The 25746-nt window shown below is 40.6% G+C and overlaps 1 protein-coding gene and 1 pseudogene across 1 annotated transcript in view; both read left to right on the top strand.

Moving 5' to 3' along the window:
- Positions 1-1479: 1479 nt before the first annotated feature.
- On the top strand, positions 1480-5434 carry LOC102081455 (uncharacterized protein K02A2.6-like; annotated as a pseudogene).
- A 5710-nt stretch (positions 5435-11144) lies between these two features.
- The window catches only part of arhgap23b (Rho GTPase activating protein 23b), a 74498-nt gene continuing 59896 nt past the window's right edge, over positions 11145-25746 (top strand). The window contains exon 1 of the mRNA XM_005463651.4: positions 11145-11644. Within this exon, the coding sequence (XP_005463708.1) occupies positions 11636-11644 (9 nt within the window). The 5' untranslated portion in view covers positions 11145-11635. The remainder of the gene's footprint in view (positions 11645-25746) is intronic.

Below are 25746 nucleotides of genomic sequence, written 5' to 3'. Positions count from 1 at the left end.
TTGAGAGTAAGGTCACTAAGGACCGCTGCTCTGGCAGAGAAGTTGGGAATGAAGCGGCGATACCACCCTGATACCACCCACCCTAAAGTCCACTGGGAACTCTAAAAGTTGTTAAATCTTTAGAAGACTCAGTCAAAGGTACTTGCCAGTACCCCTTGCAAAGGTCTAGTGTCGTAAGATACTTGGCATTCCCTAAGCGCTCAATCAGTTCCTCTACTCGTGGCATCGGATAAGCATCAAAAGCAGAAACAGCACTGAGTTTAGAGAAATCCACACAAAATCTCTGTTTAGAGTCATTTTTCTTTGGCACTAGCGCCACTGGACTACACCACTCACCTCTAGATGGCTCAATGACTCCCATGTCAAGCACGTCTTCCACCTCTTGTTTTAGTGCAGGCATCAGCTTTGCAGGAACCCGTGAGGTGGTGTCCCTAATAGGTTTTTGATTGGAACAGTGGAATCGTATCTCATGTTGGATGAGATTGGTGCAACCTGGTTTGGTGCTAAAAAGATCAGCAGGCATAATTGCTTTCAACTCTTTCTGTTGTTTGGAAGTAAGGTGACTCAAATCAGGAACTGGCTATTAACCTGATGTAGAAGGAAAGAACAGCTTCCATGGTTCCTCCTCTTCGACCACAGAATGAGCCCAACACTCTAGCGAAGATGCTCGCCGATCAAACCATTCTTTCAACAAATTTACATGAAATATTTGATGCTTCTTGTGACCCTCAGGCAAATATATACAGTTCATAGGTAACTGGACCCACTTGCCTACTGATCACATACGGTCCTGCCACTTGGCAAGGAGACTGTTCTCAGATTATGGCAGAAGCAGCAAAACTTTTTGTCCCTCTTGAAAAATACTCATACGAGCTGCCTTGTCATAACTCTGCTTCTGACGTTGTTGGACACCAACCAGATGAGTATTGGCCAGCTCTTGGAGCTCCTCAAGCTTATCTCTCATTTTCAGTATGTATGAAAGAACATTGCATTGTTTTCTGGGATTTGGAGCCTCCCAAGCCTCTTTCAACACATCAAGGGGACCCTGGACAGCATCGCCATAAAAGAGCTGGAAAGGAGAAAACCCTGTGGAAGCTTGTGTTATGTATGAACCAAGAGTTATTGTGTGCTATGCAAGCCATCGCCAGTAGGGGGCACCACGCCCAGTTATGTGTGTGTAACTTCTGTGTCATCCAAATAAAGAAGAAGTCAACTTGTAAACAAACTATCATGTGTGCAATCTGACCCGGCATAAGCCCTAATAGTGTACTGACACTACAGTGGGAATATAACATAAATTGGCGACGAGTTGTGACGTCTGGAAGACTTGGCCGTCTACTGAGCATGTACTGACTGCGTGGCTGAGTTTGGACGGAAAACGGACAATCGCGTGGCGAATTAGCATCGGAGCTAGCTGCTAGCTGCTTTTTATCCGACGAGTCAGAAACGACAGTGTTGGCTGTGGACAGCGGATACATCATGGCTGGAATGATTGGCCAGATGGACCCCTTTGATGATGCTGATGAGCAATGGGCAACGTATATTGAACGTTTTGAGCATTACATCCTTGCTAATGACATTCAGCCTGACAAACGAGTCCCGGTGCTGCTGAGTGTGATGGGTCCCAAGACGTATGGTCTTCTGCGTAATCTGGTGGCTCCAAGCAAGCCTGGGACAATGCAGTATGACAATATTGTGGGTGTTTTGCAAGCTCATTTTGCTCCCAAACCGCTGGTAATAGCTGAAAGGTTCCGGTTCCACAAGAGGAATCAGGGGGAGGAAGAAACGGTCGCACAGTATGTGGCGGTGCTGAAAAGACTATCAGAACATTACGAGTTTGGTGCGTATCTGGAAGATGCTCTACGGGACAGATTTGTGTGTGGATCAAAGTGTGAAACTGTGCAGAAGCGTCTTTTGACTGAAAAGGATCTCACGTTTCGCAAAGCAGTTGATTATGCCATGTCGGCAGAGACAGCAACACATGAAGTGCAGCAGTTGAGTGGTTCCCTTAAAGTGAATGCGGTGCTGTCACAAAAAGGTGATAAATGCCGCCGCTGCGGGAAAATGAATCATACTGATGATGACTGCTGGTACAAAGACCGTGACTGTCACCAGTGTGGGAAGAAGGGCCACATGAAACGCATGTGTAAAGGTAGAGCCAGAAGCAGCCAAGATTGGAACAGGAAAGAGAAAGAGGGAAAACCTGAGCTGAAAGGCAAAGCAGTTACAAACAGAGCAAAGGACAAAAAGAGGAGAATTCATCATGCTGCTGCAGAGGAAAGTGAGAGTGAAGGAACCAGACCCGACACTGATAGTGAGTTGGAGCTGTATTCCTTGTCTCGAAAAGAGAAATATTCACGTATCTCCCTAATGCCTGTAGTTAATGGGAAGAAAATGGAGATGGAGCTGGATACAGGGGCTGCTGTGTCGTTGATCCCATGGGAACAGTACAAAAGTATGCTGAGTCAGTTGCCGCTGCAACCCACTGACATTATGCTGAAAACATACACTGGGGAGCCGCTGGCACCAGAAGGGGTCATCAAGGTGCAAGTTGAACTGAATAAGCAGCGTGCAACTCTACCCTTGTACATGGTAAAGGTGGATGCTCCACCACTGTTTGGTAGGGAGTGGCTGAGAGTTATCAAGCTGAACTGGAAAGACTTAAAGATGATTCATGCCAGAGAGCAGAGCGGAAATGACAATCTGGAGGCTGTGTTAAAGAAACACTCCGCCGTTTTCTCTAAGGAGCTGGGCACAATGAAAGGAATTAAAGCCAGATTGACTCTTAGGCCTGATAGTGTCCCCAAATTCTGTCCACCACGTAACGTGCCTTATGCTCTCCGCCCTCGGGTGGAGGCGGAACTGAAACACCTGACTGAGCTTGGGGTGATCACACCAGTGGAGCATAGTGATTGGGCTACGCCCATGGTCCCTGTCAACAAGAAGGATGGCTCAGTGAGACTCTGCGGTGATTTCAAAGTCACTCTAAATTCGCAGCTCTGTGTGGATAAGTACCCACTTCCACTCATTGAGGACCTGTTTGCTTCTCTAGCAGGAGGTCAGCATTTCAGTAAGCTAGACTTAGCAAATGCCTACCTACAGATGGAGGTAGAAGAGGAGTCTAAGAAGCTGCTGACTATTTCGACACAAAAAGGGCTGTTCTGTTTCAATTGCTTGCCTTTTGGAGTGGCGTCGTCACCTGCATTGTTTCAGAAGGCTATGGATCAAGTGCTTCTCGGCCTACCATACACCCATTGTTATCTGGATGACATCCTCGTCAGTGGTCCAGATAAACAGACACACCTGAGAACCCTTAAGGCAGTTTTGGGCAGGCTGGAGGACTATGGCCTGTGTCTCAAACAGGAGAAGTGCCTGTTTTTCCAAGAATCAGTGGAATACCTGGGCCACATAATTGATGCGGCAGGGTTACACAAATCACCAGAAAAGGTGCGTGCCATTATGGAAGCTCCAGCACCAGCTGATGTCAGCCAGTTACGTTCTTTTCTGGGAATGCTCAACTATTATAGACATCAGCCTGTGAGTCAGCTTTCCAGAAAGCTAAAGAACGTCTGGCCTCACCAGAAATACTCACCCACTACAATCCTGAACTGTCTCTCCGTTTGGCATGTGACACTTCACCATATGGAGTTGGAGCCGTGCTGTCACATGTCATGCCTGATGGCCAAGAACGGCCAATTGCTTATGCTTCACGAACCCTCAGTAAAGCAGAACGAAACTATGCTCAGACCGAGAGGGAGGCGTTGGCAATTGTTTTTGGTGTGCGCAAGTTTCACCAGTATCTCCATGGTAACAAGTTCACCTTACTCACTGACCATCGCCCACTGACCTCCATTCTGAGTCCAGTAAAAGGTACACCATCAATGGCAGCTGCGCGAATGCAGCGTTGGGCGCTCCTTCTGTCAGCACATAATTACACCTTGCAGTATCGGAAGGGGGCACATCATGCCAATGCGGACGGACTCTCACGTTTGCCTCTGCCCCTTGCACAGAAAGAGAAACAGGGAGCGGTTGAGGTATTCTACGCATCTCAACTGGACACATTACCAGTCAGTGTCGCCGAGATCAGACGTGACACCTTGTCTGATGTCACCTTGTCTCATGTCCTGGAAATGGTAACAACTGGACGTTTTCCAGCAGCAAAGGACACAGATCAAGAGCTGTCACCCTATCTGATGCGCAGACATGAACTCACAATACAGCAGGGATGCCTCATGTGGGGCGTGAGGGTGGTTGTGCCACCTAAGCTGCGCTCTCATGTCCTGAAAGAGCTCCACACTGCACATCCAGGGATGGTGAGGATGAAGAGCTTAGCTTGCAGCTATGTTTGGTGGCCTGGCATTGATTCTCAAATTGAGCTTCAAGCTAAAGCCTGCCAGTCTTGTCAGCGTGTGCAAAAAGAGCCTGGGTTAGCACCTTTGCACCCTTGGCTGTGGCCTTCCTGTCCGTGGGAACGCATCCATGTGGATTTTGCGGGTCCATTTGAAGGTCACATGTACCTGTGGTGGTAGATGCACATTCCAAGTGGCCTGAGGTGCATATTATGGATAGCACCACAGCCAGTAAAACCAAACAAGTGCTACGGGGTCTCTTTAGTCGCCATGGCATTCCCCACGTCCTGGTGAGTGATAACGGACCGCAGTTCTGTTCTGAGGAATTCAGGGTGTTCCTGAAAGCTAATGGAGTCAAACACATCCGCTCCATGCCGTACCATCCTGCCACTAATGGTTTGGCTGAGCGTTTTGTGCAGACATTCAAGCATGCGCTGAGAGCTTCCAGGGGTACAGCACCTGTGCAACAACGCCTTGACACGTTCCTCTTGACATATCGCAACACTCCCCATGCAACAACTAGAGAAACGCCAGCTATATTGTTCATTGGACGCAAGCTGCGCTCTCGACTGGATTTTCTGAAGCCCAGTGTGGCCGGAGCAGTGCGTCGGTCACAAGATGCTCAACAACAATGCCGACAGCAACACTCCAGGGACAGACGGTTCACTGTTGGTGAGCCTGTCCTGGTGCGTGATTATAGGAAGGGAGAGGACAAGTGGACGCCCGGTGTCGTACTGGAGAAGACTGGGCCAGTGTCATACAAGGTGAATGTGGGAGCCCAAGGAGTGTGGAAACGTCTTGTGGATCAGATGCTGACACGACCGGAGTCAGTATCTCAGCAGGTCACAGTGGATCCTCCGACAAGCTCTCAAATGTCACCAGCCCAGAGTGGTAGTGACACCATGCTTCACCCTTGTACATCTCTGCAGGAAGAGACTGTTGAACAAGTTCTGGGGACCACCTTACCTCCAGAAACACCCCAGTCTCTTAAGCCATCACCGACTGACTGTACACAGGTTGCAGAATCTGTAAGACGTTACCCAGTGAGAGTCACTAAGCCACCCGCTCGTTATCGTGATGGGTGAGCGTTCCAAGTAGTTCTGTGAGAATTTTGGGGTTCAGAGACATTATTCTCAACTAAAAAAAAAAAGTTCAGAAAGAAAAAAAAAAGTACTACTTTGGTTATGGGAAATGTTTCTGTGGGTGGGTGCCATGGTCGCATAGTTTAGTGGGGAGGAGATGTTATGTATGAACCAAGAGTTATTGTGTGCTATGCAAGCCATCGCCAGTAGGGGGCACCACGCCCAGTTATGTGTGTGTAACTTCTGTGTCATCCAAATAAAGAAGAAGTCAACTTGTAAACAAACTATCCTGTGTGCAGTCTGACTCGGCATAAGCCCTAATAGTGTACTGACACTACAGTGGGAATATAACAGCTTGAGGTACCTCTCTATAGGCAAAGAGCAAGAAAGGAAGCCACTGGTCCCAATCTGCTCCTGTATCTTTCACAAACTTCCTCATCATAGCTTTAAGGGTTTTGTTGAAACGCTCAACAAGGCCATCTGTCTGTGGGTGGTAGGGACTTGTCTTGATACCTTTGATCCCCAGCAATCTATAGACTTCTCTCATGAAGTTGGATGTAAAGTTGGACCCTTGGTCAGTAATGATTTCTTTTGGGATGCCTACCCTCGAGAACATTTGTATTAAGCAGTTGGCAATCTGACGAGCTTTAACCTTTTTTAACGGGAAAGCCTCGGGATATCTTGTAGCATAGCCACACACTACCAAAATATACCTATTCCCTGCACTGCTCCTCTCTAATGGGCCTATGATGTCCATCACAACACGGGAGAATGGGGTGTCTAAAATCAATAAAGGACAAGCTCCATATATTATTTCAAACGTTGCTGGACTGTTGGCAACAGTATCAGGAAACTGTGAAAGATGCCAAAAGAAAGTATTTGTCAAATATAATTTTGTTAAACTGTCACAAGCCTCATGTTTTATTTAATACTGCTGATGCTGTTTTAAATGTTCCTCAGTCTGACGGTGTTGAACTTTCCTCCAAGGCATGTGAGAAATTTGTGCATTTCTTTGTGGAAAAGGTGAATAACGCCAGGGCTCAGATAAGACCACCTGCTCTTGACCCTTCAAGTCGTTGTTCTGCTGCTTTCTACCAGTTTGAGCCTGTAACATTCTCTTTATTGTATGAGGTTGTTAGTCATCTGAAGCCCTCAGGTTCCCCTACTGATGTTCTTCCACTTCAATCATTTAAAGAGGTCATTTCTACTCTTGGTCTATCTGTTCTTGCTATTATTAATACCAGTTTCTCATCTGGTATTTTTCCTAAAACACTTATGTAGCATGCTTATGCTACATTTCAACCTCTGCTTAAGAAGAACTAGCCTGGATCCCTCTGTTTTATCAAATTTTAAGCCTATTTACAAGCTTCCTTTTTTCTCTAAAATTCTGGAGAAAATTTCTCATAATCAGCTGAAAACCTTTTTAGATGAAAATAATGTCCTTGAGATTTTTCAGTCTGCTTTTAAATCAGATCCAATATCAGATCTTCTTTTGGGTTTTAAAATGGATAGTGATTTTAGCTTTTACAGTCAAGTGAGAGCAGTAGTGAAATCCAGCTTTTTTCCCGCTGAGGTAACTGCACATGATGAAATCCACCTTATCAAAAGATGATTTCAGAACAGTAACTTGGCTAAATTACTGGTTATATCTTAGTATTAGCCAGTCATCCATGTCACATATTCAGCTGGTGCAAAATGCTGCCGCACGGCTTTTCACTGGTACACGGAGAAGGGAGGATATTACTCGCATTTTATCCTCACTATACTGGCTGCCTGCCCATGTTAGAGTTCATTTTAAAATTCCTTTATTTGTTTTTAAAGTCTTACATGGTGTCGGCCCATACCACTTCTTTCCACTCTTGGTCTCTTAGATCACCATACGGTACCAGTTGTTGTTGGATGTGCCGAAGAAGCATTGGAAGCTCCAGGTGGATTGGGCTTTTGCAGTTGCAGATCCCAAATTGTGGAACGCCTTGGCATTTCAAATTAGAAAGGTCTCCTCAATCGTTATTTTTAAATCTAGTCTAAAGACCCAAGTTTGGCTTTGAACACAGTATAGAAATGTTGCATTTTTATTTTATTGTCTCTGTGATGTTGGTTTTCTATATTGCTTACTGTTATTGTGTTTTTATTTTTAGTATTTATATTTATATTTTTTCTTATTGTATGTTAAAAACTTTGGTCAGTGCTAGCTGTTTTTAAAGTGCTAGCAGAAGTACTTGACTAGATCCATCGCTCTGGTCCTGTGGTCTTCCTGGACCTAAAAGACCACACGATAACACCACACATCTATCAGCTGTGTGTTGTCACTCCTCAGATATTTTTTGTACAATTTTTTTTTTATTCTTTTTTGTTTGATGAGTTAAATATCTTTTTATTTAAAATCTTAATTGAGTTCATAAAGAGACTAACAAGAACAATATTAAAGAGCTGTTTCTGCTCTGTACTTAGATCTGTGGTTAAATTATTGTTCACTGTGTTTATGAACGGTCAACAAATGCTCTGATCAAATGCTGATTATCATCTTTTTACTGTTGTGGAAGAAGAGCCTATCCAAAATCCTATAGTTTTATAAAAGTACTAATACTATATATGTACATTCTGTAAAAATACATTTTACTGAAGTAAGTACAAATGTTCTGCATTAAAATATACTTCAAACTCTATATAACTTTTGAGTCATTAAAGTGTACACCACAGCTGGAGCTAATACACTGAAGCTAAATCACACCACTATTTATTAGCTGATTTTTATTTATATTAATCTAATTCTGCTACATAGGATTAGAGTTTGTAATGACATATTTGCATTTGTATAGTCCATCCATCCATCCATCCATTCTCTTCCATTTAGCCAATTCAGGGTCTCGGGGGGTCTGGTTCTTATCCCAGGTGTCTTGGGGCAAGAGGCGGTCTACACCCTGGACAGGTAAGCAGTCTGTCGCAGGGCACATTTGTTTTTTATAAATAAATCAGAAAATCAATATGAAAGCACTGATCTGTGGTATACATCACTCTTGAGGATTGTTGAGGAAAGTTCAGTTTGCTAGTTTACCTACAGCTATTATTTCTATTGTGTAGCAGTGGATGCTCTGATTTATCACGAAGCTTCACTTTACTTTTGTTTAAAAACATGTTAAAAACTGTAGAATTCCAGGGCATGTTTTGAAGAAGTCATGTATGTGCAGTTACATGTGTTTGCTGCAGACTGAGCAACTTTTTGTTGGCAAGTTGAAATGTCTGTGTTTTGGCCAAAGTTTATAATTGCCACAATCCTGTGGTTTCTTCGAGATTACAGTAGTCCAGTCACAGCTGTCTGTATTTCCAATGCTGCACAGCAAACAATAATTGTTGATAATTAATTCTGCAATCGTTATTTTTCAAATTGTGAGGTGGGAATTCTGTAAACAAATAAGGTTTAAAACAGTATTTCTGTCGCTGCCACAGTGTAACTCAGTTTAACGCTGTAACCTGAAGTGTCCATCGACGTGACCAATCACATTAGGACACAAGCCTCCTTTGGTTCCGCCTCCAAACTGTAAAAAATCAAAGTGATCCGGGACAGGAAAATTTCGCGAGGAAATAAACCGCGCGAGCGAAAAACTGCTGCAGCGCAAGCAAAGGAGAAACTCGGTCGCTTATTTGTGCACGTGGCCCCAGAGTTCACTGGTATACGGCTACACCTCTGCTGAGTAACTAATATTTCCTTGCTAGAAGTCAGTAGAGGCGTATCCCAGATTAAACTTCTGATAAACCGACCTTCATCCAGCAATCTGCAGTCTGTGCAGCCGGATTCTGGGGATGAGATAGCAGTGCAACGGGCATGGACCTTCTGGCCCATGTATAAATGATAAATGATTGGTTCTTATCTAGTCTACAGGGGCACTCAAAGCGCTCAACAAGAAGCTGGTTATAGATAAAGTTGACTAAGGTATTTTTCCGAGGGGTATATAAAGAAAATTTCCACCCAGCCAGGATTACGTTGTGTGCTCACTCAATGAGACTCAAATGAATACCAGTTGTTTTGCATGTACAGCTTGTGTACGTATTGTACAGCAGATGGAGCCATTCACCTACCCTTGTTTCTGTACTGTCACCTGATGTTCAACACACTTTATTCTTTGGTCCACATAAATATTTACTAGTAAAATTACAAGGTAATAAAAGCAAGACTATTAAACACAATTAATATGCATTTAGTGCTAAATCCTGATACCTGAGTTCAAGAAAAATACCTCGAAAATATTCTAAAATGTAATAAATCTAATGGATGTTTTTCCAACGCCATTTTTGGATACTAAACTTTTCAAACAGTATTAATCTGTAATCTATGAAGTTTGTGGGTTGCTGTAGCTGACCAGCCTACCCATTCCTGTTGTTGTCGGGTGGGAGTTTCCAGCTATACAGCTCAGGGGAAACGCTACAGGATGTCCTTTTCCTCATTCCTCAAGGACAGATTTCGGTTATGTACATGTTGAGCTGGTGTGTATGTTAAAAACATTTCCAGTATGTGAGTCTTCTTTGATTCTTTTTTGTTAAAAGGAAAAAGGAATCATATAAAGCTTGAGAATTTAGAGGCTTATGACCGCATTGTTGCTGTTTTCACAATACGATCTAGTCGATCACATAGTTATTATAAAACTGATCATTAAAGTACTGCTTGTCTAGAGATGCCTACACACAAAAATGATCTCGGTGTACAGATTTCACATTTGTTTGTTGTTTGTTTGTCTTAAGTTTAAAATAAACTTAATTGTATTCAAACAACCAACAATCTGTTGGAAGCAGATTCAACCGGGCTTGAGTGGTTCAATTTTGTTTGTTCACCACTTGGATAGACCTATTTTAGCCTGCAACACTGAGTATCTCTTGAAGCGTCATCAGTGCTTCATAAGATAATGTTGTGTCCATGGCCTTAAACAGAGCTTGACAGTGCACTGGGAAAATATTCAAAGTAATTCTCTTGTTCCGTGGATGACTGCACATTTTGTCATATTAAAGCTTTGTCACAAAATGTATTAAATTATTTTACCTCAAAATTCTGCACACTCCACAAATGCAAAGTGAAAAACATTTGCTTAAAATTCTTGCAAATGTATTAAAAAATAAACAAAAATATAACATGTTTATAATTATTTAGAGCCTTTGCCATTGCCCTCAAAGTTATGGTGCATCCTTCTTCCACTAATCATCTGTCAGCTGTTTCTACAACTTGATTGGAGTCCGTCTTTGGTAAGCTGGTTTGGGAACAATTCAGTGACCCTCTGGATGAGGTAAAAGAGGTGGCTCAAACTGGTCCCCGCGCAACCCAAATTCAGTTAAGTGATAGAAAATGTCCAAATGCAACAGCATGAAATGCTTTCACTTAAATGAAAGAATTAATCTTTTTTTCAGTGAATACTATGTAATTTAAATCGAGATTAAATTTACAAGCTGTTTCACATGAAATTACACAGATAAACATTAAAGTATAGAAAACAAAATAATCATGAAATAATCCTTCTCTGTTCTTCACTTTACAGTAGGAGCCCATTTGGTTGTCAGCATCTTGCATTTATCAATGGAAGTACAAGATGCTAATAGTGAGGCACTGAAGGGATGAGTGCGACAGCTGCTGGGTGAATCCTACTACACTATCGGGTCATGTGGTACACACAATCACACTCTATCCCTCTGATCCTTCAAGCCCTCCCGTTTCCCTCTGTCTCTCACTAAGGCCGAGCACAGTGAGGGAGGGCAAAAATGCCTGAGCTCAGAGAGAGAGTGAAGAGCCGAGTGACTAAGAGAAGGAGGAAAGGCTGTGAGCAATCTGAGTCCAGATTACCACCAAAGCAGGAGCAGAGCGGACAGAAATACAGGAATACAAGCTCTCCTATCATATTCTCTACTTGTGTCATTTTAAAAGGAGAAAAGAAGAGGATTACAAACTCAAAAGGGTGAAAAGAGGAGGAGGGAGAAAACAAAAGCAGAGGAGCAGAAGTAATGTGTTACCAACAGCGAGCGTTTCAGAGGACAGTGTTGTCATAGATGAGGAGGTGATGCGTGTGAGCGTGTGGGTTTGCAACACAGCAGCGACAAAGGTGATGTGTGTGTAAAGTGAACCCCCCTTACCTACAAATCCCCAACACCGTCTACTGAAACTTGGCCTGAGGTTTTGCAAGCCATGGTGAGGACCGGGAGCTAGCTGATATCCTGCTGAACACTATGGCCCAGGTGAGGAGAGACTCCCTCATAAACACACACAAAGCTATTCATGCATTTTAAAGACATCTACTTTGTTGTATATTCACACACGCAAAGTGAAATTTTGTCCATTCTTTATTTCTCTATCACAGTAGGGTAGCGTTTTAAACACAGACAACATCTGTACCTGTATAAACCAAATGAAAGCTAAATTGCTCAGAGTAGAACCGTGTTGGTAAATAATAACTGCAACTTTACCCTCCTTTGTAAAAGTCTATGAGTTTTTGAGTCTTTGATGTATAGATACCACTCTACAAAATTATAGAATATTTCTTGCCCACTGGGCAAAAAGGACACTCAGGCATTCAACTCCCAAAGTGAAAAATTCTGGAAAAAATACATTCTATTTACATCTATTGGAGAGATATTTTCATTCAGTGTATTTTACATTTGGCACACTCTGACAAAGATGACTGACGTGACGATCCCATGCCTTTCTTTACACGTTACCTAATGTGTATTGGTGATGTTCCTACAACAGCATAATGTTCCTCCAGGATAATCATCTTTCTATTGAGGTCTAATGCTGTGACAGGGTTTATATAACCGAAATAATATTATCACCTAAATGTACCAAACTGTGACTTGAAAGAGTAAATTACTTGTCATTGACTTTCACACAAGAAACCAGCCTGAGTCCCGGGTGAAAGTCCTACTCCTTGTGCAAACTATGTTGCTCTTGTCACTGACTGAAGTGTTCTACTGCAAATATATGTCAGTATGACAGTATGACTGACCAGATGCAAAAATAGACCTTATCATTAATGTTGATAATATTAAAAGAAACACTGTGGAAGTATCAGATGAACCATTCCTTTAAAAATTTAATTTATGAATTTTATCTAACCTGGTTATTGAAAATCGTGTAACCCTGGGACTGTATGTTCAGTCTACATTTCTATGTGTTTTTTTCATACACACTGACTTACCTAAGGTCCAAAGACAGTGAAATCTTAGCAAAATGTAGTGACAACAATTTTTTTTTTAAGAAAAAAAGTGAGGGTTGTGTGTTTTTCCTCAATCAACTCGAGTGATTCCATTTATTCAGTGAATTCTATACATGTGTATACATTTTCTGCCAGGGACAGAAAGCAAGGAAATATAGTGCATGTGGGCTCTGTGAGGACCTGACTGTCAGAAGATACAGAGACAATGTATCCTTTAAGGTTCAAGACAGATCAGCCATTTGAGTGATGAGCGAGGGTGGAGCAGCTCATTCTACACAGCAACATAATGAAGAAATGATGTAGTTGGCCAGAGTGTAAGAGCTGCATTGTGGTTGTTGAGGTTGTGTGTAAACATCAGGATATCCTGCTCTTGCTCAAACACATTTACTGGAACAAATAGGAAAAAGGTTTAAAGCAATTTTCCAACACTATCATCCGCAATCATAAACAAGTAGGCTCCAAACTACAACTACATTAGACTTTTATTACAATTTTTGCCACAAATGTACTTTAGTCCCTTTAGTTCAAAGTATATGGTTAATATATTCCACTCTAGGGTGAATAAGGATTTATTATGTGTTGCCTGTGGAAATCTTTAATGACACTTTTAATGGTATACAATATACTGTCCTCTGCGAGTAGAAAGTTGATTGAAGGCATAGTTCAGTTCACTTTGGGAAGTCAAAATGAACTGAGCAAGTGTGAGATGAAAAAAACAATAGGTACCTATTTTTCTCTGCATAGCTCTGGTATTAAACAGTTAAATACAATACTGAATATTAGCCAGTTAATCCAGAATGTGAGTGTTGGCGAGACCTGCCTATTTTAATTGTTAAGCTAATTTTAATTCTTATTTTAATTCATAGTGATGATATACTGCTTTGTGGTGTCTGTTTTGCTTATTTGCATGCTGTGCATTTTTGTCCTCCTGGTTTTAGGCTTGTGGATGGTGCAGATGCTAAAGCTATATCATGCATAAATAGTCATAGTTTACAACTGCCCAAAATTTACTATACTAAATAATACAGATGGGAAATGCCCAGTACAGTACACCTTTACTCAATTTACCCAATATAATCAAGGTTTAAAAATACATACCCTGTAGTTAGCGTTAAAGATTGGAAAAAATGTATAAACTCTGGTCACCACACATGAGGTTTACTGTGTGACTCACTGAAGTCAAGGTGCTTGGCTGGAGGCCAGCTGGGGGCTTTCTGTGTGGAGTTTGCCTGTTCTCCTCATGCTTGTGTGGGGTCTCACCAGGTACTCTGGTTTCCTTTCACAGTCCAAAGAGTGGGGCTAGGTTAATTGATGATTCTAAAATAGCTATGGCTGTGAATGTGAGCAGGGCTGTCTGTCTGTTTGATGACCTGTTCAGCAGAGAAGAAGCAAAGTGGTTGCAGTGGAGAGGGTAAAATGATTGGACATGGGGGAGACAAAAAAGAGAAAAGCAGAAAATGGGAGCAACAAATTAGAATTGCAGTTCCCAGTCACGCTTACTTCAGGCCCTGTTTGAACTTGTCTGCTCTAGAAGTATTTGTGGGGTGGTGTGATAGGACACAGTAAGCTGTGTGATTAACAGCTTTTTATGTATTTGTGGTATATTTTATATTTTATCTGCCACTCTGAAGCCATACTTCAAGAAAGGAACACTGTGGATTCCAAGCTTTAATATTTCATCAAATAACTGAAATATAGAATAAACATTCATCTTGTGGTTAATTATCTGGGGTTGAGAATATATTGAGAATGTGAGAGGTTGAATGTGGCTTGTTGAGTGGTATATATACATACATATGTATATATATATATATATATATATATATATATATATATATATACATATACATATGTATATACATATGTATATGTATATATATATATACATATACATATGTATATATATATATACATATACATATGTATATATATATATACATATACATATGTATATATATATATACATATACATATGTATATATATATATACATATACATATGTATATATATATATACATATACATATGTATATATATATATACATATACATATGTATATATATATATATATACATATGTATATATATATATATATATATATATATATATATATATACATATACATATACATATGTATGTATATATATATATATACATATGTATGTATATATATATATATATATATATATATATGTATATATACATATATATACATATATATATATATATATATATATATATATATATATATATATATATATATATATACATATATATATACATATATATATATACATATATATATATATAGTTGAAAGCCTATTTTTGTGGTGGCTCTGTGTGTGTGCCTCCGTGTTTACTACTGACCTGATAATAAGTTTCCTTTAGAGTGCCTCTCCCTGAGGGTTCTCCAGCAAGAGCACAGTCAGGGAAATATGTGATCCCCTGCTGAATATGTCCGTTTGCTCACCCACTAAGAAATAAACATATCAATTTATGATTATTTTTATGGTTGTTTCATTTTAATAGAGAGAGGCAGAACATTAACCAAAATCTAATCCTCTGCTAGAATTTTGGCTCTCACAGATTGGTTGTTTACTGGAGTAAACAGTTTACAATCAGTCAGTCAATTACAGATACTCCTGATCTCAACTCATTGTGTGTATAAGGCACAATACTCCCAGTGGAAGAGGTTAGATAAAGAGTATTTCAATTCAGTTCATTTTTTTAAACAGCGCCAAATCACAGCAACAGTCACCTCAAGGCGCTTTATATTGTAAGGTAGACCCTACACTAATACATACAGAGAAAAAAAACTAACAATAAAATCACTCCCTATAAGCAAGCGCTTTGGTGACAGTGGGAAGGAAAACCTCGCTTTTAACAGGAAGAAACCTCCGTCAGAACCAGGCTCAGGGAGGGGCGGGGCCATCTGCTGCGACCGGTTGAGAGAAAGAAGACAGGATAAAAGACAAAGGATAAAAGAGTATGTGGGATCTATGGATTCTTTGACACCCAACATCCACACTAACAGTGAAATAACTAGTACCTCAGTGTTTCAACATCCCGAAGAAGCAACAGCTATCACAACTAGAGATCGACAAGGTACAACACAAATACTATATCAAGGGGGAGCCAGAATATTAGGTCAGGGGAGAAATATGATCATCCTCACCCTCTGAGATCCTGCACCATACCCCAAGAACTGGTGTGTTGTGGGCAATGAGTGCGAAAGCAGCTGACCTGATAGATGGGATCATGGCTCAGTTAGAAACTGGGACCCTCCATGACTGATTACCCAGACTATATGAAGTATCCTCTGAAGATTTACTAGAAGATGTGAATGCAGCATTATGGCAATCCCTACTGCAACCATCAGCACAGCAGCAGTAATCACTGAGATGCGAGGCTACAAGATAAACAGCCACAAGGAGCAATTACCTCCACGGAGAAGGAGACCAAAAGCGCCTAGAGGCGACTGTTGTTGTGGTTTGGCACTATATAAATAAAATAGAATTGGACTGAATTAAAAGCCAAGATCACGGCAGCACAGAGGGAAGTTAGCCAACTTTTATAGCTGCAGAAATGTGTGCTGAAGAAAGGGATTCCTAAGAAGTACAGCAAGCTGCCCAAACCTTAGGCTTTGGAAACTGCCAAGCAAAGACTCACAGCTTTGGCCAGCTGCTTACCAGAGAGATGGAAGTCACTAAACCATCCAAAGGGTACTCTCAGTGGCGGGGGAACACATGAGACTGGAGCAATACTGGAAGAACATATAGCAGAAAGATGCAACCCATAACAACAGTGCTCAGTGGCTACTGGATCTAAGAGCAGACCACAGCAACCTCCCTGAACAGGATCCAGGAACCACACAGTGGCGGACATTCAAGAAAGGGTCTCCAGAATGACGAGTTGGACAGCACAAGGCCCTGACATGATCCACACTTACTGGGTAAAGAAGGTAACTGCACTCCATGACCATCTGGCAGCACAAATGAACCAGCTGCCAATGGATGAGACACACTCAGAATTGTTAACCAAAGCCTGGGCAGTCCTGATAACCAAGGATCTGTTCCCATCCCACTAGAGACCAGTAATCTGTCTCAGTACCACATGGAGGCTCCTGCCAGGCATCGTAGCTGCTAGGATGAACAGGCATGTGGCTCAGTACATGAGTGTGGCACAGAAAAGAATTGCCATGAATATCAGAAGGGTAAAAAATCAGCTACTGGTAGACAGAGCAGTCAGGTGAGACTGTAAGACTAGTCTGACCAACGTGTGCAGTGCCTAGACTGACTGCAATAAAGCCTTCGACTTAATGCTTCATACATGGATCCTGGAAAGCCTAGACGTGTACAAGATCAATAGGACCCTAAGCGCCTTCATCAGGAATTCAGTGGGAATGCAGCGAAAAACACTAGAGGCCAACTAGTGTTTACCAAGGAGATGCTCTGTCCTCACTGCTGTTCTGCATAAGCCTAAAAACTTTTTAGTTATTTATAGCCAACTCCTCTACAAGGCTGACATCAAGCTGTGAGCCAGAAGTGAACAAGACACTGATTCACAGAGCCATACTATGAGGATCCACAGAATCAACATCGAAATATCATTCAACTGGAGAAGTCAGATGGTAAGGAAATCCATCCATCCATTCGTTTCTGCATGTCTTTGGACGGTGGGAGGAAGCCGGAGTACCCGGAGGGAACCCACGCAAACACGGGGAGAACATGCAAACTCCACACAGAAAGACCCCGGCCTGATAGTGGAATTGAACTCAGGACCTTCTTGCTGTGCGGCAACAGTGCTAACCACCGTGCCACCGTGCTGCCCACTGGTAAGGAAATCTGACCGTGTAATCCAAACTCTGTTTGTCAGCAACCAAGCTGCTCTCAGCGTCAAAAGTCTTCAACCTAAACAAACATCTGGAAGTAAGTTCTTTTTTAAAACCTAACGTTAGCCTACTGCAACTACCTTGTTTTAGTTGTGGTAGCTACCTGGGTTATGTGCCACTTTAGTATCTTCGTTGTACTGTTGCTGTGTGATTTGTTACTATTACTGAAGTTTACTCACCACCGAGCTAACACTGTTAGCTGGCGTTAGCTGAGGTTAGTTCATACACTGCAGAATGGCAGACTTGATATCCAGTGTTGGGGAGTAACAGAATACATGTACCGGTACCGGTGTTACGTATTTAAAATACAAAATATTTTAAATGTATTCCATTACAGTTACAGTTTAAAAAGGTGGTATTCAGAATACAGTTACTTTGTTGAAATAAATGGATTACCAAAAATAGAGAGGGCATGTTAGGTTAGGCTACGCCCTCTCTATTTTTGGTAATTCCACGCCGATGGAAACCCAAACAAAACACACATTAAGAGGCTCTAATGCCTGTGTCTCAATCTCACGGCCCATGTCACCTCTACTTGCGGCGCGCATATGACGTGAAGAAATATTTTTTAAAATTATTATTCAGAAAATGATTTAATAAGAAGGCAATAGGCAGAGTGTTACAGCCATAGCTCTAAAGAATGTAGCCTCATGAGCAGTGTAGTCCGTGCTGCAGGGAGAATGGACTGCCATACCTGTTATTTGTCTGTGAGCGTGACGGGGGGAGAAAAAGGAGAGTGGAAAAGTACGAGTTGTCACCGAGCAGAAACGGGAGATGGAAGCATGTAAATATAATAATAACCACTGCAGCCAAGAAGAGTGCCTGACGAGCCCAGTTGTAAGTAAGCTAGTAAAACTCCACTGTACACTGTGTACGTGCAGAATTGTTTTCTGTATGAGATCGCTGCAAAAGGTGCAGCCTTACCTAATGTCCACTGTTACTCATTTTATATTAAGATTTAAAAATCTAGTTGGTATTGGTATGGCGGGTAGCCTTCAGTAATAGTAATAAATCACACAGCAATAGTACATTCATGTAGTTCTAAAAAGCATGATAATATATTAAGTAATCCAAAGTATTCAGAACATGTTACTCTCATTAAGTAACGTAACGGAATACGTTACAAAATACATTTTGGGGCATGTATTCTGTAATCTGTAGTGGAATACATTTTAAAAGTAACCTTCCCAACACTGTTGATATAATAATAAAAGCCAATACTAACATAGATGCATTGAATGGGAATATAAAACTCATCATTGTAGTGGAGTAATACATACCAAACTACAAACTGGTAGGTCTGGTAAGTCAGACTCTTTACAGTTTTAGAGGCTTTCAATATTTTACTATCCAGATCTGATTTGAACTGCATAACAAGTATTTATAGATGATTAGATGTTACCATATTAAATGATCATTACATGCATATTTAATCATGTGATTTCATATCACTTAAAATTTGGAACCCTTGGTCTACTACTGTATTAAATTAAATCATTAACTGACATGACCTCTGACACATCTTTTCTCTCCTCAGTACACTTTTGTTATTTTGTTTTTCATCAAAGCCACAGGTCAGGTGATGTTATTTTCTGTCATCAGCAGAAACCATTGTTATTGACGGTAGCTTTGCACCCCACTAACTCTGTATAACGCAAGGACAAAGTGCATAATTGACTTTTTAAAATGCTGGATGCTGAAACATGTATGTATACAAAAACAATTAAAATACCAGAAAAAGTAATTAAAATTAGTGCACAGGCCAAATCTATTTTATGCATTTGATCTTTGGGCAGAACATTGTTTTGAATAAGTTCTGTTCAGATGTAATTTGCATTGCTCAGATTGAACCTGAATTGCTCAACTTGAACAGATAGTTTTAAAAACTGAATTTGAAATCATATCTATTGGTTTGGAAATGATTGCCACTAAATTGAAACTGAATTTTATATTTTGAAAATAAATTCATTTGCTTTGAAACTGTCTCATCAAATCCTTTTTTATTAGTCATTCAGCTTTTACACTAAAGCAAACCACTGATGATAGGTTTACCAAGTCGGCGCTTTGAAACCTTTGATAAATGTAGTCTCAATAGTGGAGCCAAGTCTAAGTAAATAACTGTATAATATAGCATAATATATTACAATAATATTGTTACACTGTGATCAGTGTAAGATCAACTGTTTATTATTTAATGACACCCGAGTATAATTGTTGTTGTCTTTAGACGTCTCTGGTTGAAACTGCATTAAACGCCATCAAAGGCCACTCTATTCATACTACCAGACTGCTAATTAGATAGGCTGTAGACTGTGGGCTAACCTACTTTATTTAGAGCAATATCAGATTTTCAGTATATGATTAAAACAGCTAGAATGATTCTGGTGACACTGACTTAAAAAACAATTAGTCAGCTGAACGTGCATCAAGCAAAAACATAAAAAACACATATACAGTCAGTGAAATTGAACATAGCCTAAGTGTACCTATGTTAACTACAGGGTGGGCCATTTATATGGATACACCGTAATAACATGGGAATGATTGGTGATATTAAAGTCCTGTTTGTGGCACATTAGTATATGTGAGGGGGCAAACTCCCCAAGATGGGTGGTGACCATGGTGGCCAATTGGAAGTCGGCCATCTTGGATACAACTTTTGTTTTTTCAATAGGAAGAGGGCCATGTGACACATCAAACTTATTGGTAATGTCACAAGAAAAACAATGGTGTGCTTGGTTTCAACGTAACTTTATTCTTTCATGAGTTATTTACAAGTTTCTCTTTGTTCACAGCCATTGACATGTCGAAGAGGTTAACACGTGAGGAGCGGATCGAAATTGTGTTGATATCTGGTGAACGCAGTAACCGGGTCATTGCAGCAGATTCCATATGTATCCATATAAATGGCCCACCCTGTATTATATTTAGCCTGGTCTATGGCATTTCTTCTGCATTTAATTGTGTTTCTTCACTTCTTTACTCCCCCACCTTCCCTTGGCAGCCCATTTCACCGAGCAACTAGTCTGACATTATATATAAAGAAGATGTATAACGATATATAGAGAGAGAGAGACTGCATGTCCAGAGATTTTAACCAAATAGAGCCTTCTGGATGTGCTGAAACTGGAGAATGACATCATTAAAATTCTACTCATAAATGCAGCAACATAACACGCATGGCAACACAGTTTCCACTTGTTGAACTATGCCACAGAGAACGGAGGCAGTTATAAAGGCACATAGAAAGTCAAATAAAAATGTTTTTCCTCTGCAGTAATACAAGGAAAGTATTTGAAACCCACCCAGAAACTGAGTGTGTGACAGGATGCAGCACAGGCAAGATAAGACTTTTTTGTATGTATGAGCTGGCAGGCTGTTGAGGAGTGGGGGATTTAAATCCAGTAGATTAAGGCTGTTGTGTAATGGTTAGATGGTCTGTGCTTTGTGAGACTGACACATGCCCTCTTGAAAATGCATTCAAATGATCTTATATAAGTACAGGAATATGTGAATGAATATCCTCTTTAAATTCATTATGGTTTAATCGTTATGATTACGTTGTCCTACTCAGCAGTAATGTGCGTTCATGTGTTGCACCTACGCAGTTTGTCAAATTGCTAAGATTAGATGATGACTTATGGTCATATTTGTCCAAACTAGTGAGCGACTTTTGATTTCTGGCATGGCATGCCTCACTGTATGGCTAAAGACTTGAGGGAAAATTGATATGTTGACCCAAAGCTTATCTTCAGTGATCTTCATTTGCTGTCCACTTTGTAGAATACATATAATTCAAGTAATGCAAGTGCGTGGCCTTTTTATAGCTGCAGGGCGATGACACTGATGGGAGGGGATTGTCCTATGAAGCAGAGTTTTTTCTGAAGTTATGTAGTTCTAATTTATTCAGATTGCATGGGATCACACAGGGACCACCAATGAACCTGGATAGAGATATGTGTGTTTAAATCGTAAACTACTATATGTTATGATGACTGTTCATATGGCACTTGTAAACGTGGGAGAAAGAGTTCACGTACAACCGTTCCTCTTTTGCCCAACCTAACTTCTAATTTGTCTTCAGCTTACAGTCAGCTTGCTCTCTAGTGGTCAGCCTGCCCCACTGCACAGACAATCCCCAGCTTCAGTGGAGATAAGATGGATTAGGTATTTAGCGAAATCTCTTCATGCTGCTGTAAATAGACAGATGGGTTTGAGCCCCCCCACCACCACCCAACCAACCAACCTACCAACCTCCACACTCACCGCCTCTCTGTTGCTGTGCCAGGCCATGACATGACTGAACACAAGTGAACACAGGCAGATAAATGTCCATTTAATTTCAAAAGAGTACTTCTACTCCCCTTTGTATCCTTCTCATTTTACTTTTTTCAAAACATTTTGTTTAGTTTCATTGAAGCTTTATGCTTTTACAGTGACAGACAAGACTAAAACTAAGAATGATTGTGCCATACTTATTATACAACATGAGCAGTTTTTCCTTTTTCTTGATATTAATTTAAAAAGACAATACTGAGAATATATACACTGCTCAAAAAAGTAAATACTTTAATCAGAGTATAGCATCAAGTTAATTAAACATTTTGGAATATTGATCAGGTCAGTTAAGTAGTGGGGGTAGTTAAGCAGTTATATAGCAGGTGCTATATAAAAGATCAACAGTTGTAATGGTTCAAACACAGCTCTCGCTCACCAACATAGGTTTCTCTGGGAGGATCTGTTCATAGCAAAACAACAGCTTAGAATCGTTCGTACAGGTACGTAGCAAAATTCACATGAGGAGGAGCCAAGCTTCAAGTGATTCAACCATCCAGCAAAGACTGAAGGTCTGCCACCGCCTTTAGAAGTGGCAACAAACGAGGATCATCAGGATTAGGAGCATTTCTTTAGTTGTTTGTAGGGAGAAGATGGGAAGCCAGGCAGAGTCCCATTTCTGCATTGCAACCAAACCACACACACACACACAAAGACAGAGAAGAGGTAGAGCACTACAGAGAGAGAGAGTGGTGAGTCAACCAGTGAGGACAAAGAGACTGTGACAACCAAAGGTTCCTCAGCTTTGTACTTTGTCTCTACTGAGCTGTCAAAATGTTTTTTATTCTGAGAATGATATTAATAGTATTCTTTCTTTGCTCTAATCTCTTTTTGTTCTTTCTTTCTTTTCAGACTGTTTAACCTTACAAATTTGCATTTCTGTGTTGTCCTGTAGAGTCAGAAGTGATCAAATTTGGATAAAAGGCTGAAGCTCACACAGCTGCAAGCTGTATCTGCTAATTAGTGCCAAGAAAAAGATTAATAAAATAATAAAGTTTTAGTCATTAAAGCTGAAGCACAAGCTTCTTGGACAGTCCATATTAGAACATTTCGTGATAGACAATTCCATAACAGTGCCCACAAAAGCACCAATACTACAAATACTGTTAAATTAGTATATATGACCCTTTCAACCTTAAGGGGAAATGTAATTTAATTAGAGGGATACTGTCCACAGAGGTCAAAACTGCTTTTTGTACCCATAGATATATAAATATAAGAGATGGAAGTTGGTACTGTAATATCAGTGATATCATGTGTTTGTTTCTGAAGCACCAATAGGAAGCCTCAAAGCATTTCCATTGCTCCCATCTGGACTGCAAAAACAAAGAGGGACAGGTCTGATACTGCACACTTTTAAAAACTGTTAGCAAATTAGCATGTCATTTCCATTTTGAAACATAGTATGACCAAAATAGGCAATTTTTTTATAAAGTATGATTCAGAATGGAGAGCGAGCCCATAAACTCAGGAAAGTGTTTACATTGATCAAGACAGACACATTTTCTTATAGCTTCCTTTTTATGTTCATACCAGTTTTTTTAACACTGTAAAGTTTGACTTGAACTGTGTTGTTTTTTTGTTTTTGTTTTTTCACTTCAGCACTGGCTTAGTTCTTTAGCCAAAGAGATTGTTGTTTGAATATAATCAGCCTTGGCAGCTTTAGGACATGTTTTCTTTTTTTTTGTGCACATTTCACTGGAGGTATGGATGTGTTTACTTTGAAAAAATAGTTTCCTGGAAGGTTAGGACACGATTGTAACATATAAACTTGTCATCTCAATCGATTTTATCAAGCATCCATGTTGGATTTTATTGAAAGGTTTAAAAAGAAAATTACATAGGCCACATTTGTTTCAGTCTTTAGAGTGCGTGTGAGCATTTTTAATGTATTCTGTAGTTCTCCTACAACTTCAGTTTTTGTGAACAAAATTGTATTGTTACTTTGCTCTAAACAAACTTTAATTAGTGTTGTTCCATTCTACACACACAGTTTTTGAATTAACTTTCTTACTAGCCTTGCCTTAGATCAGGGCCGGTGTCCCTGCAGGTTTTAGATCTCACCCTGGGTCAACACACCTGAATCACATGATTAGCTCATTACCAGGCCTCTGGAGAACTTCAAGACATGTTGAGGAGGTAATTTATCCATTTAAATAAGCTGTGATGGATCAAGGACACATCTAAAACCTGCAGGGACACCGGCCCTCGTGGACTGAGATTGGGGACCCCTGCCTTAGATGATAAATAAGCACTCCAGGATTCATGCATACCATCTTTATTTTGTTTATGCAGAGTTTGCAATTGCAGAGAAATACTCTATTCATTTTGGGCATCTCATTCTGGAGCAGGAACCACTGAAAGATCTTTGGGGGCTCAAGAGGTTAACTTCTAGCTCCAAAACCACAACATGGTAACAGCCAAAATGCTAACGGGTGACATTGCAGTGGCTACATCCATCTTTTATACTATCAGTTCAGTTCATGATGGGCTAAAGTTGCAGGTTGGGAGTGTCACAAAATGCATAAGCTGAGAGACTGGGGGATGGTGGGATACTGGTTCTGTGCAGGGCCCCCCCATTGTGAGGATGAAACCCTTTTGAGAGCAAAAGCAGATTAGTGCTGCAGCCCGACCCCATATGTGTATGAACACACAGAGACTTTTGGAAAGGAAATTTAGGGCCTTTCTTTAGGGATGTTTTGGAACAACAAAGCTTTTAATCTCTTGTTATGGAAGATCTGATACAGGAATTTCAATAAATATCTGTGTCATTGTCTTTGGTAATATTTCAATTTGCCACCAACCAGAGATCCACAAACAAAAGTAATATATGGTGACAGAAGCTTGTGTGTAAAACTGCTGTTTTTGTTAACATTTTTCATTTATGTTAAGGAAGCTCAAAATACTTGGTGCCTCCTCCTCATTTTGAAAGAACTCTTTAAATATTGACTTGGATTGACTGTAAAGTCCAGCTAAAGTGCCTGGTAACATCTTTTAGTTTCTTAGACTATGCTTGTTTAGCATGTGGTCTAATGCAACCTATAGTGCTTGATGGGACTGGGACTGTTAATACTTGTCTATTCAATTCAATTTTATTTATATAGCGCCAAATCACAACAGCAGTCGCCTCAAGGCGCTTTATATTGTACAGTAGATACAGAGAAAAACCCAACAATCATATGACCCCCTGTGAGCAAGCACTTTGGCGACAGTGGGAAGGAAAAACTCCCTTTTAACAGGAAGAAACCTCCGGCAGAACCAGGCTCAGGGAGGGGCGGGGCCATCTGCTGCAACCAGTTGGGGTGAGAGAAGGAAAACAGGATAAAGACATGCTGTGGAAGAGAGACAGAGATTAATAACAGATATGATTCGATGCAGAGCGGTCTATTAACACATACTGAGTGAGAAAGGTGACTGGAAAGGAAAAACTCAATGCATCATGGGAATCCCCCGGCAGCCTACGTCTATTGCAGCATAACTAAGGGAGGATTCAGGGTCACCTGGTCCAGCCCTAACTATATGCTTTAGCAAAAAGGAAAGTTTGAAGCCTAATCTTAAAAGTAGAGATAGTGTCTGTCTCCTGAATCCAAACTGGAAGCTGGTTCCACAGAAGAGGGGCCTGAAAACTGCAGGCTCTGCCTCCCATTCTACTTTTAAATACTCTAGGAACAACAAGTAGGCCTGCAGTGCGAGAGCGAAGTGCTCTAATAGGGTGATATGGTACTACAAGGTCATTAAGATAAGATGGGGCCTGATTATTTAAGACCTTGTATGTGAGGAGCAGGATTTTAAATTAAATTCTGGATTTAACAGGAAGCCAATGAAGGGAAGCCAAAACAGAAGAAATCTGCTCTCTCTTTCTAGTCCCTGTCAGTACTCCTGCTGCAGAATTCTGGATTA

This window comes from Oreochromis niloticus, linkage group LG8 (assembly GCF_001858045.2).
Source record: "Oreochromis niloticus isolate F11D_XX linkage group LG8, O_niloticus_UMD_NMBU, whole genome shotgun sequence".
Taxonomy (NCBI): domain Eukaryota; kingdom Metazoa; phylum Chordata; class Actinopteri; order Cichliformes; family Cichlidae; genus Oreochromis; species Oreochromis niloticus.
Note: the sequence above shows the minus strand (reverse complement) of the source record. Positions and strands in the feature narration are given on the sequence as shown.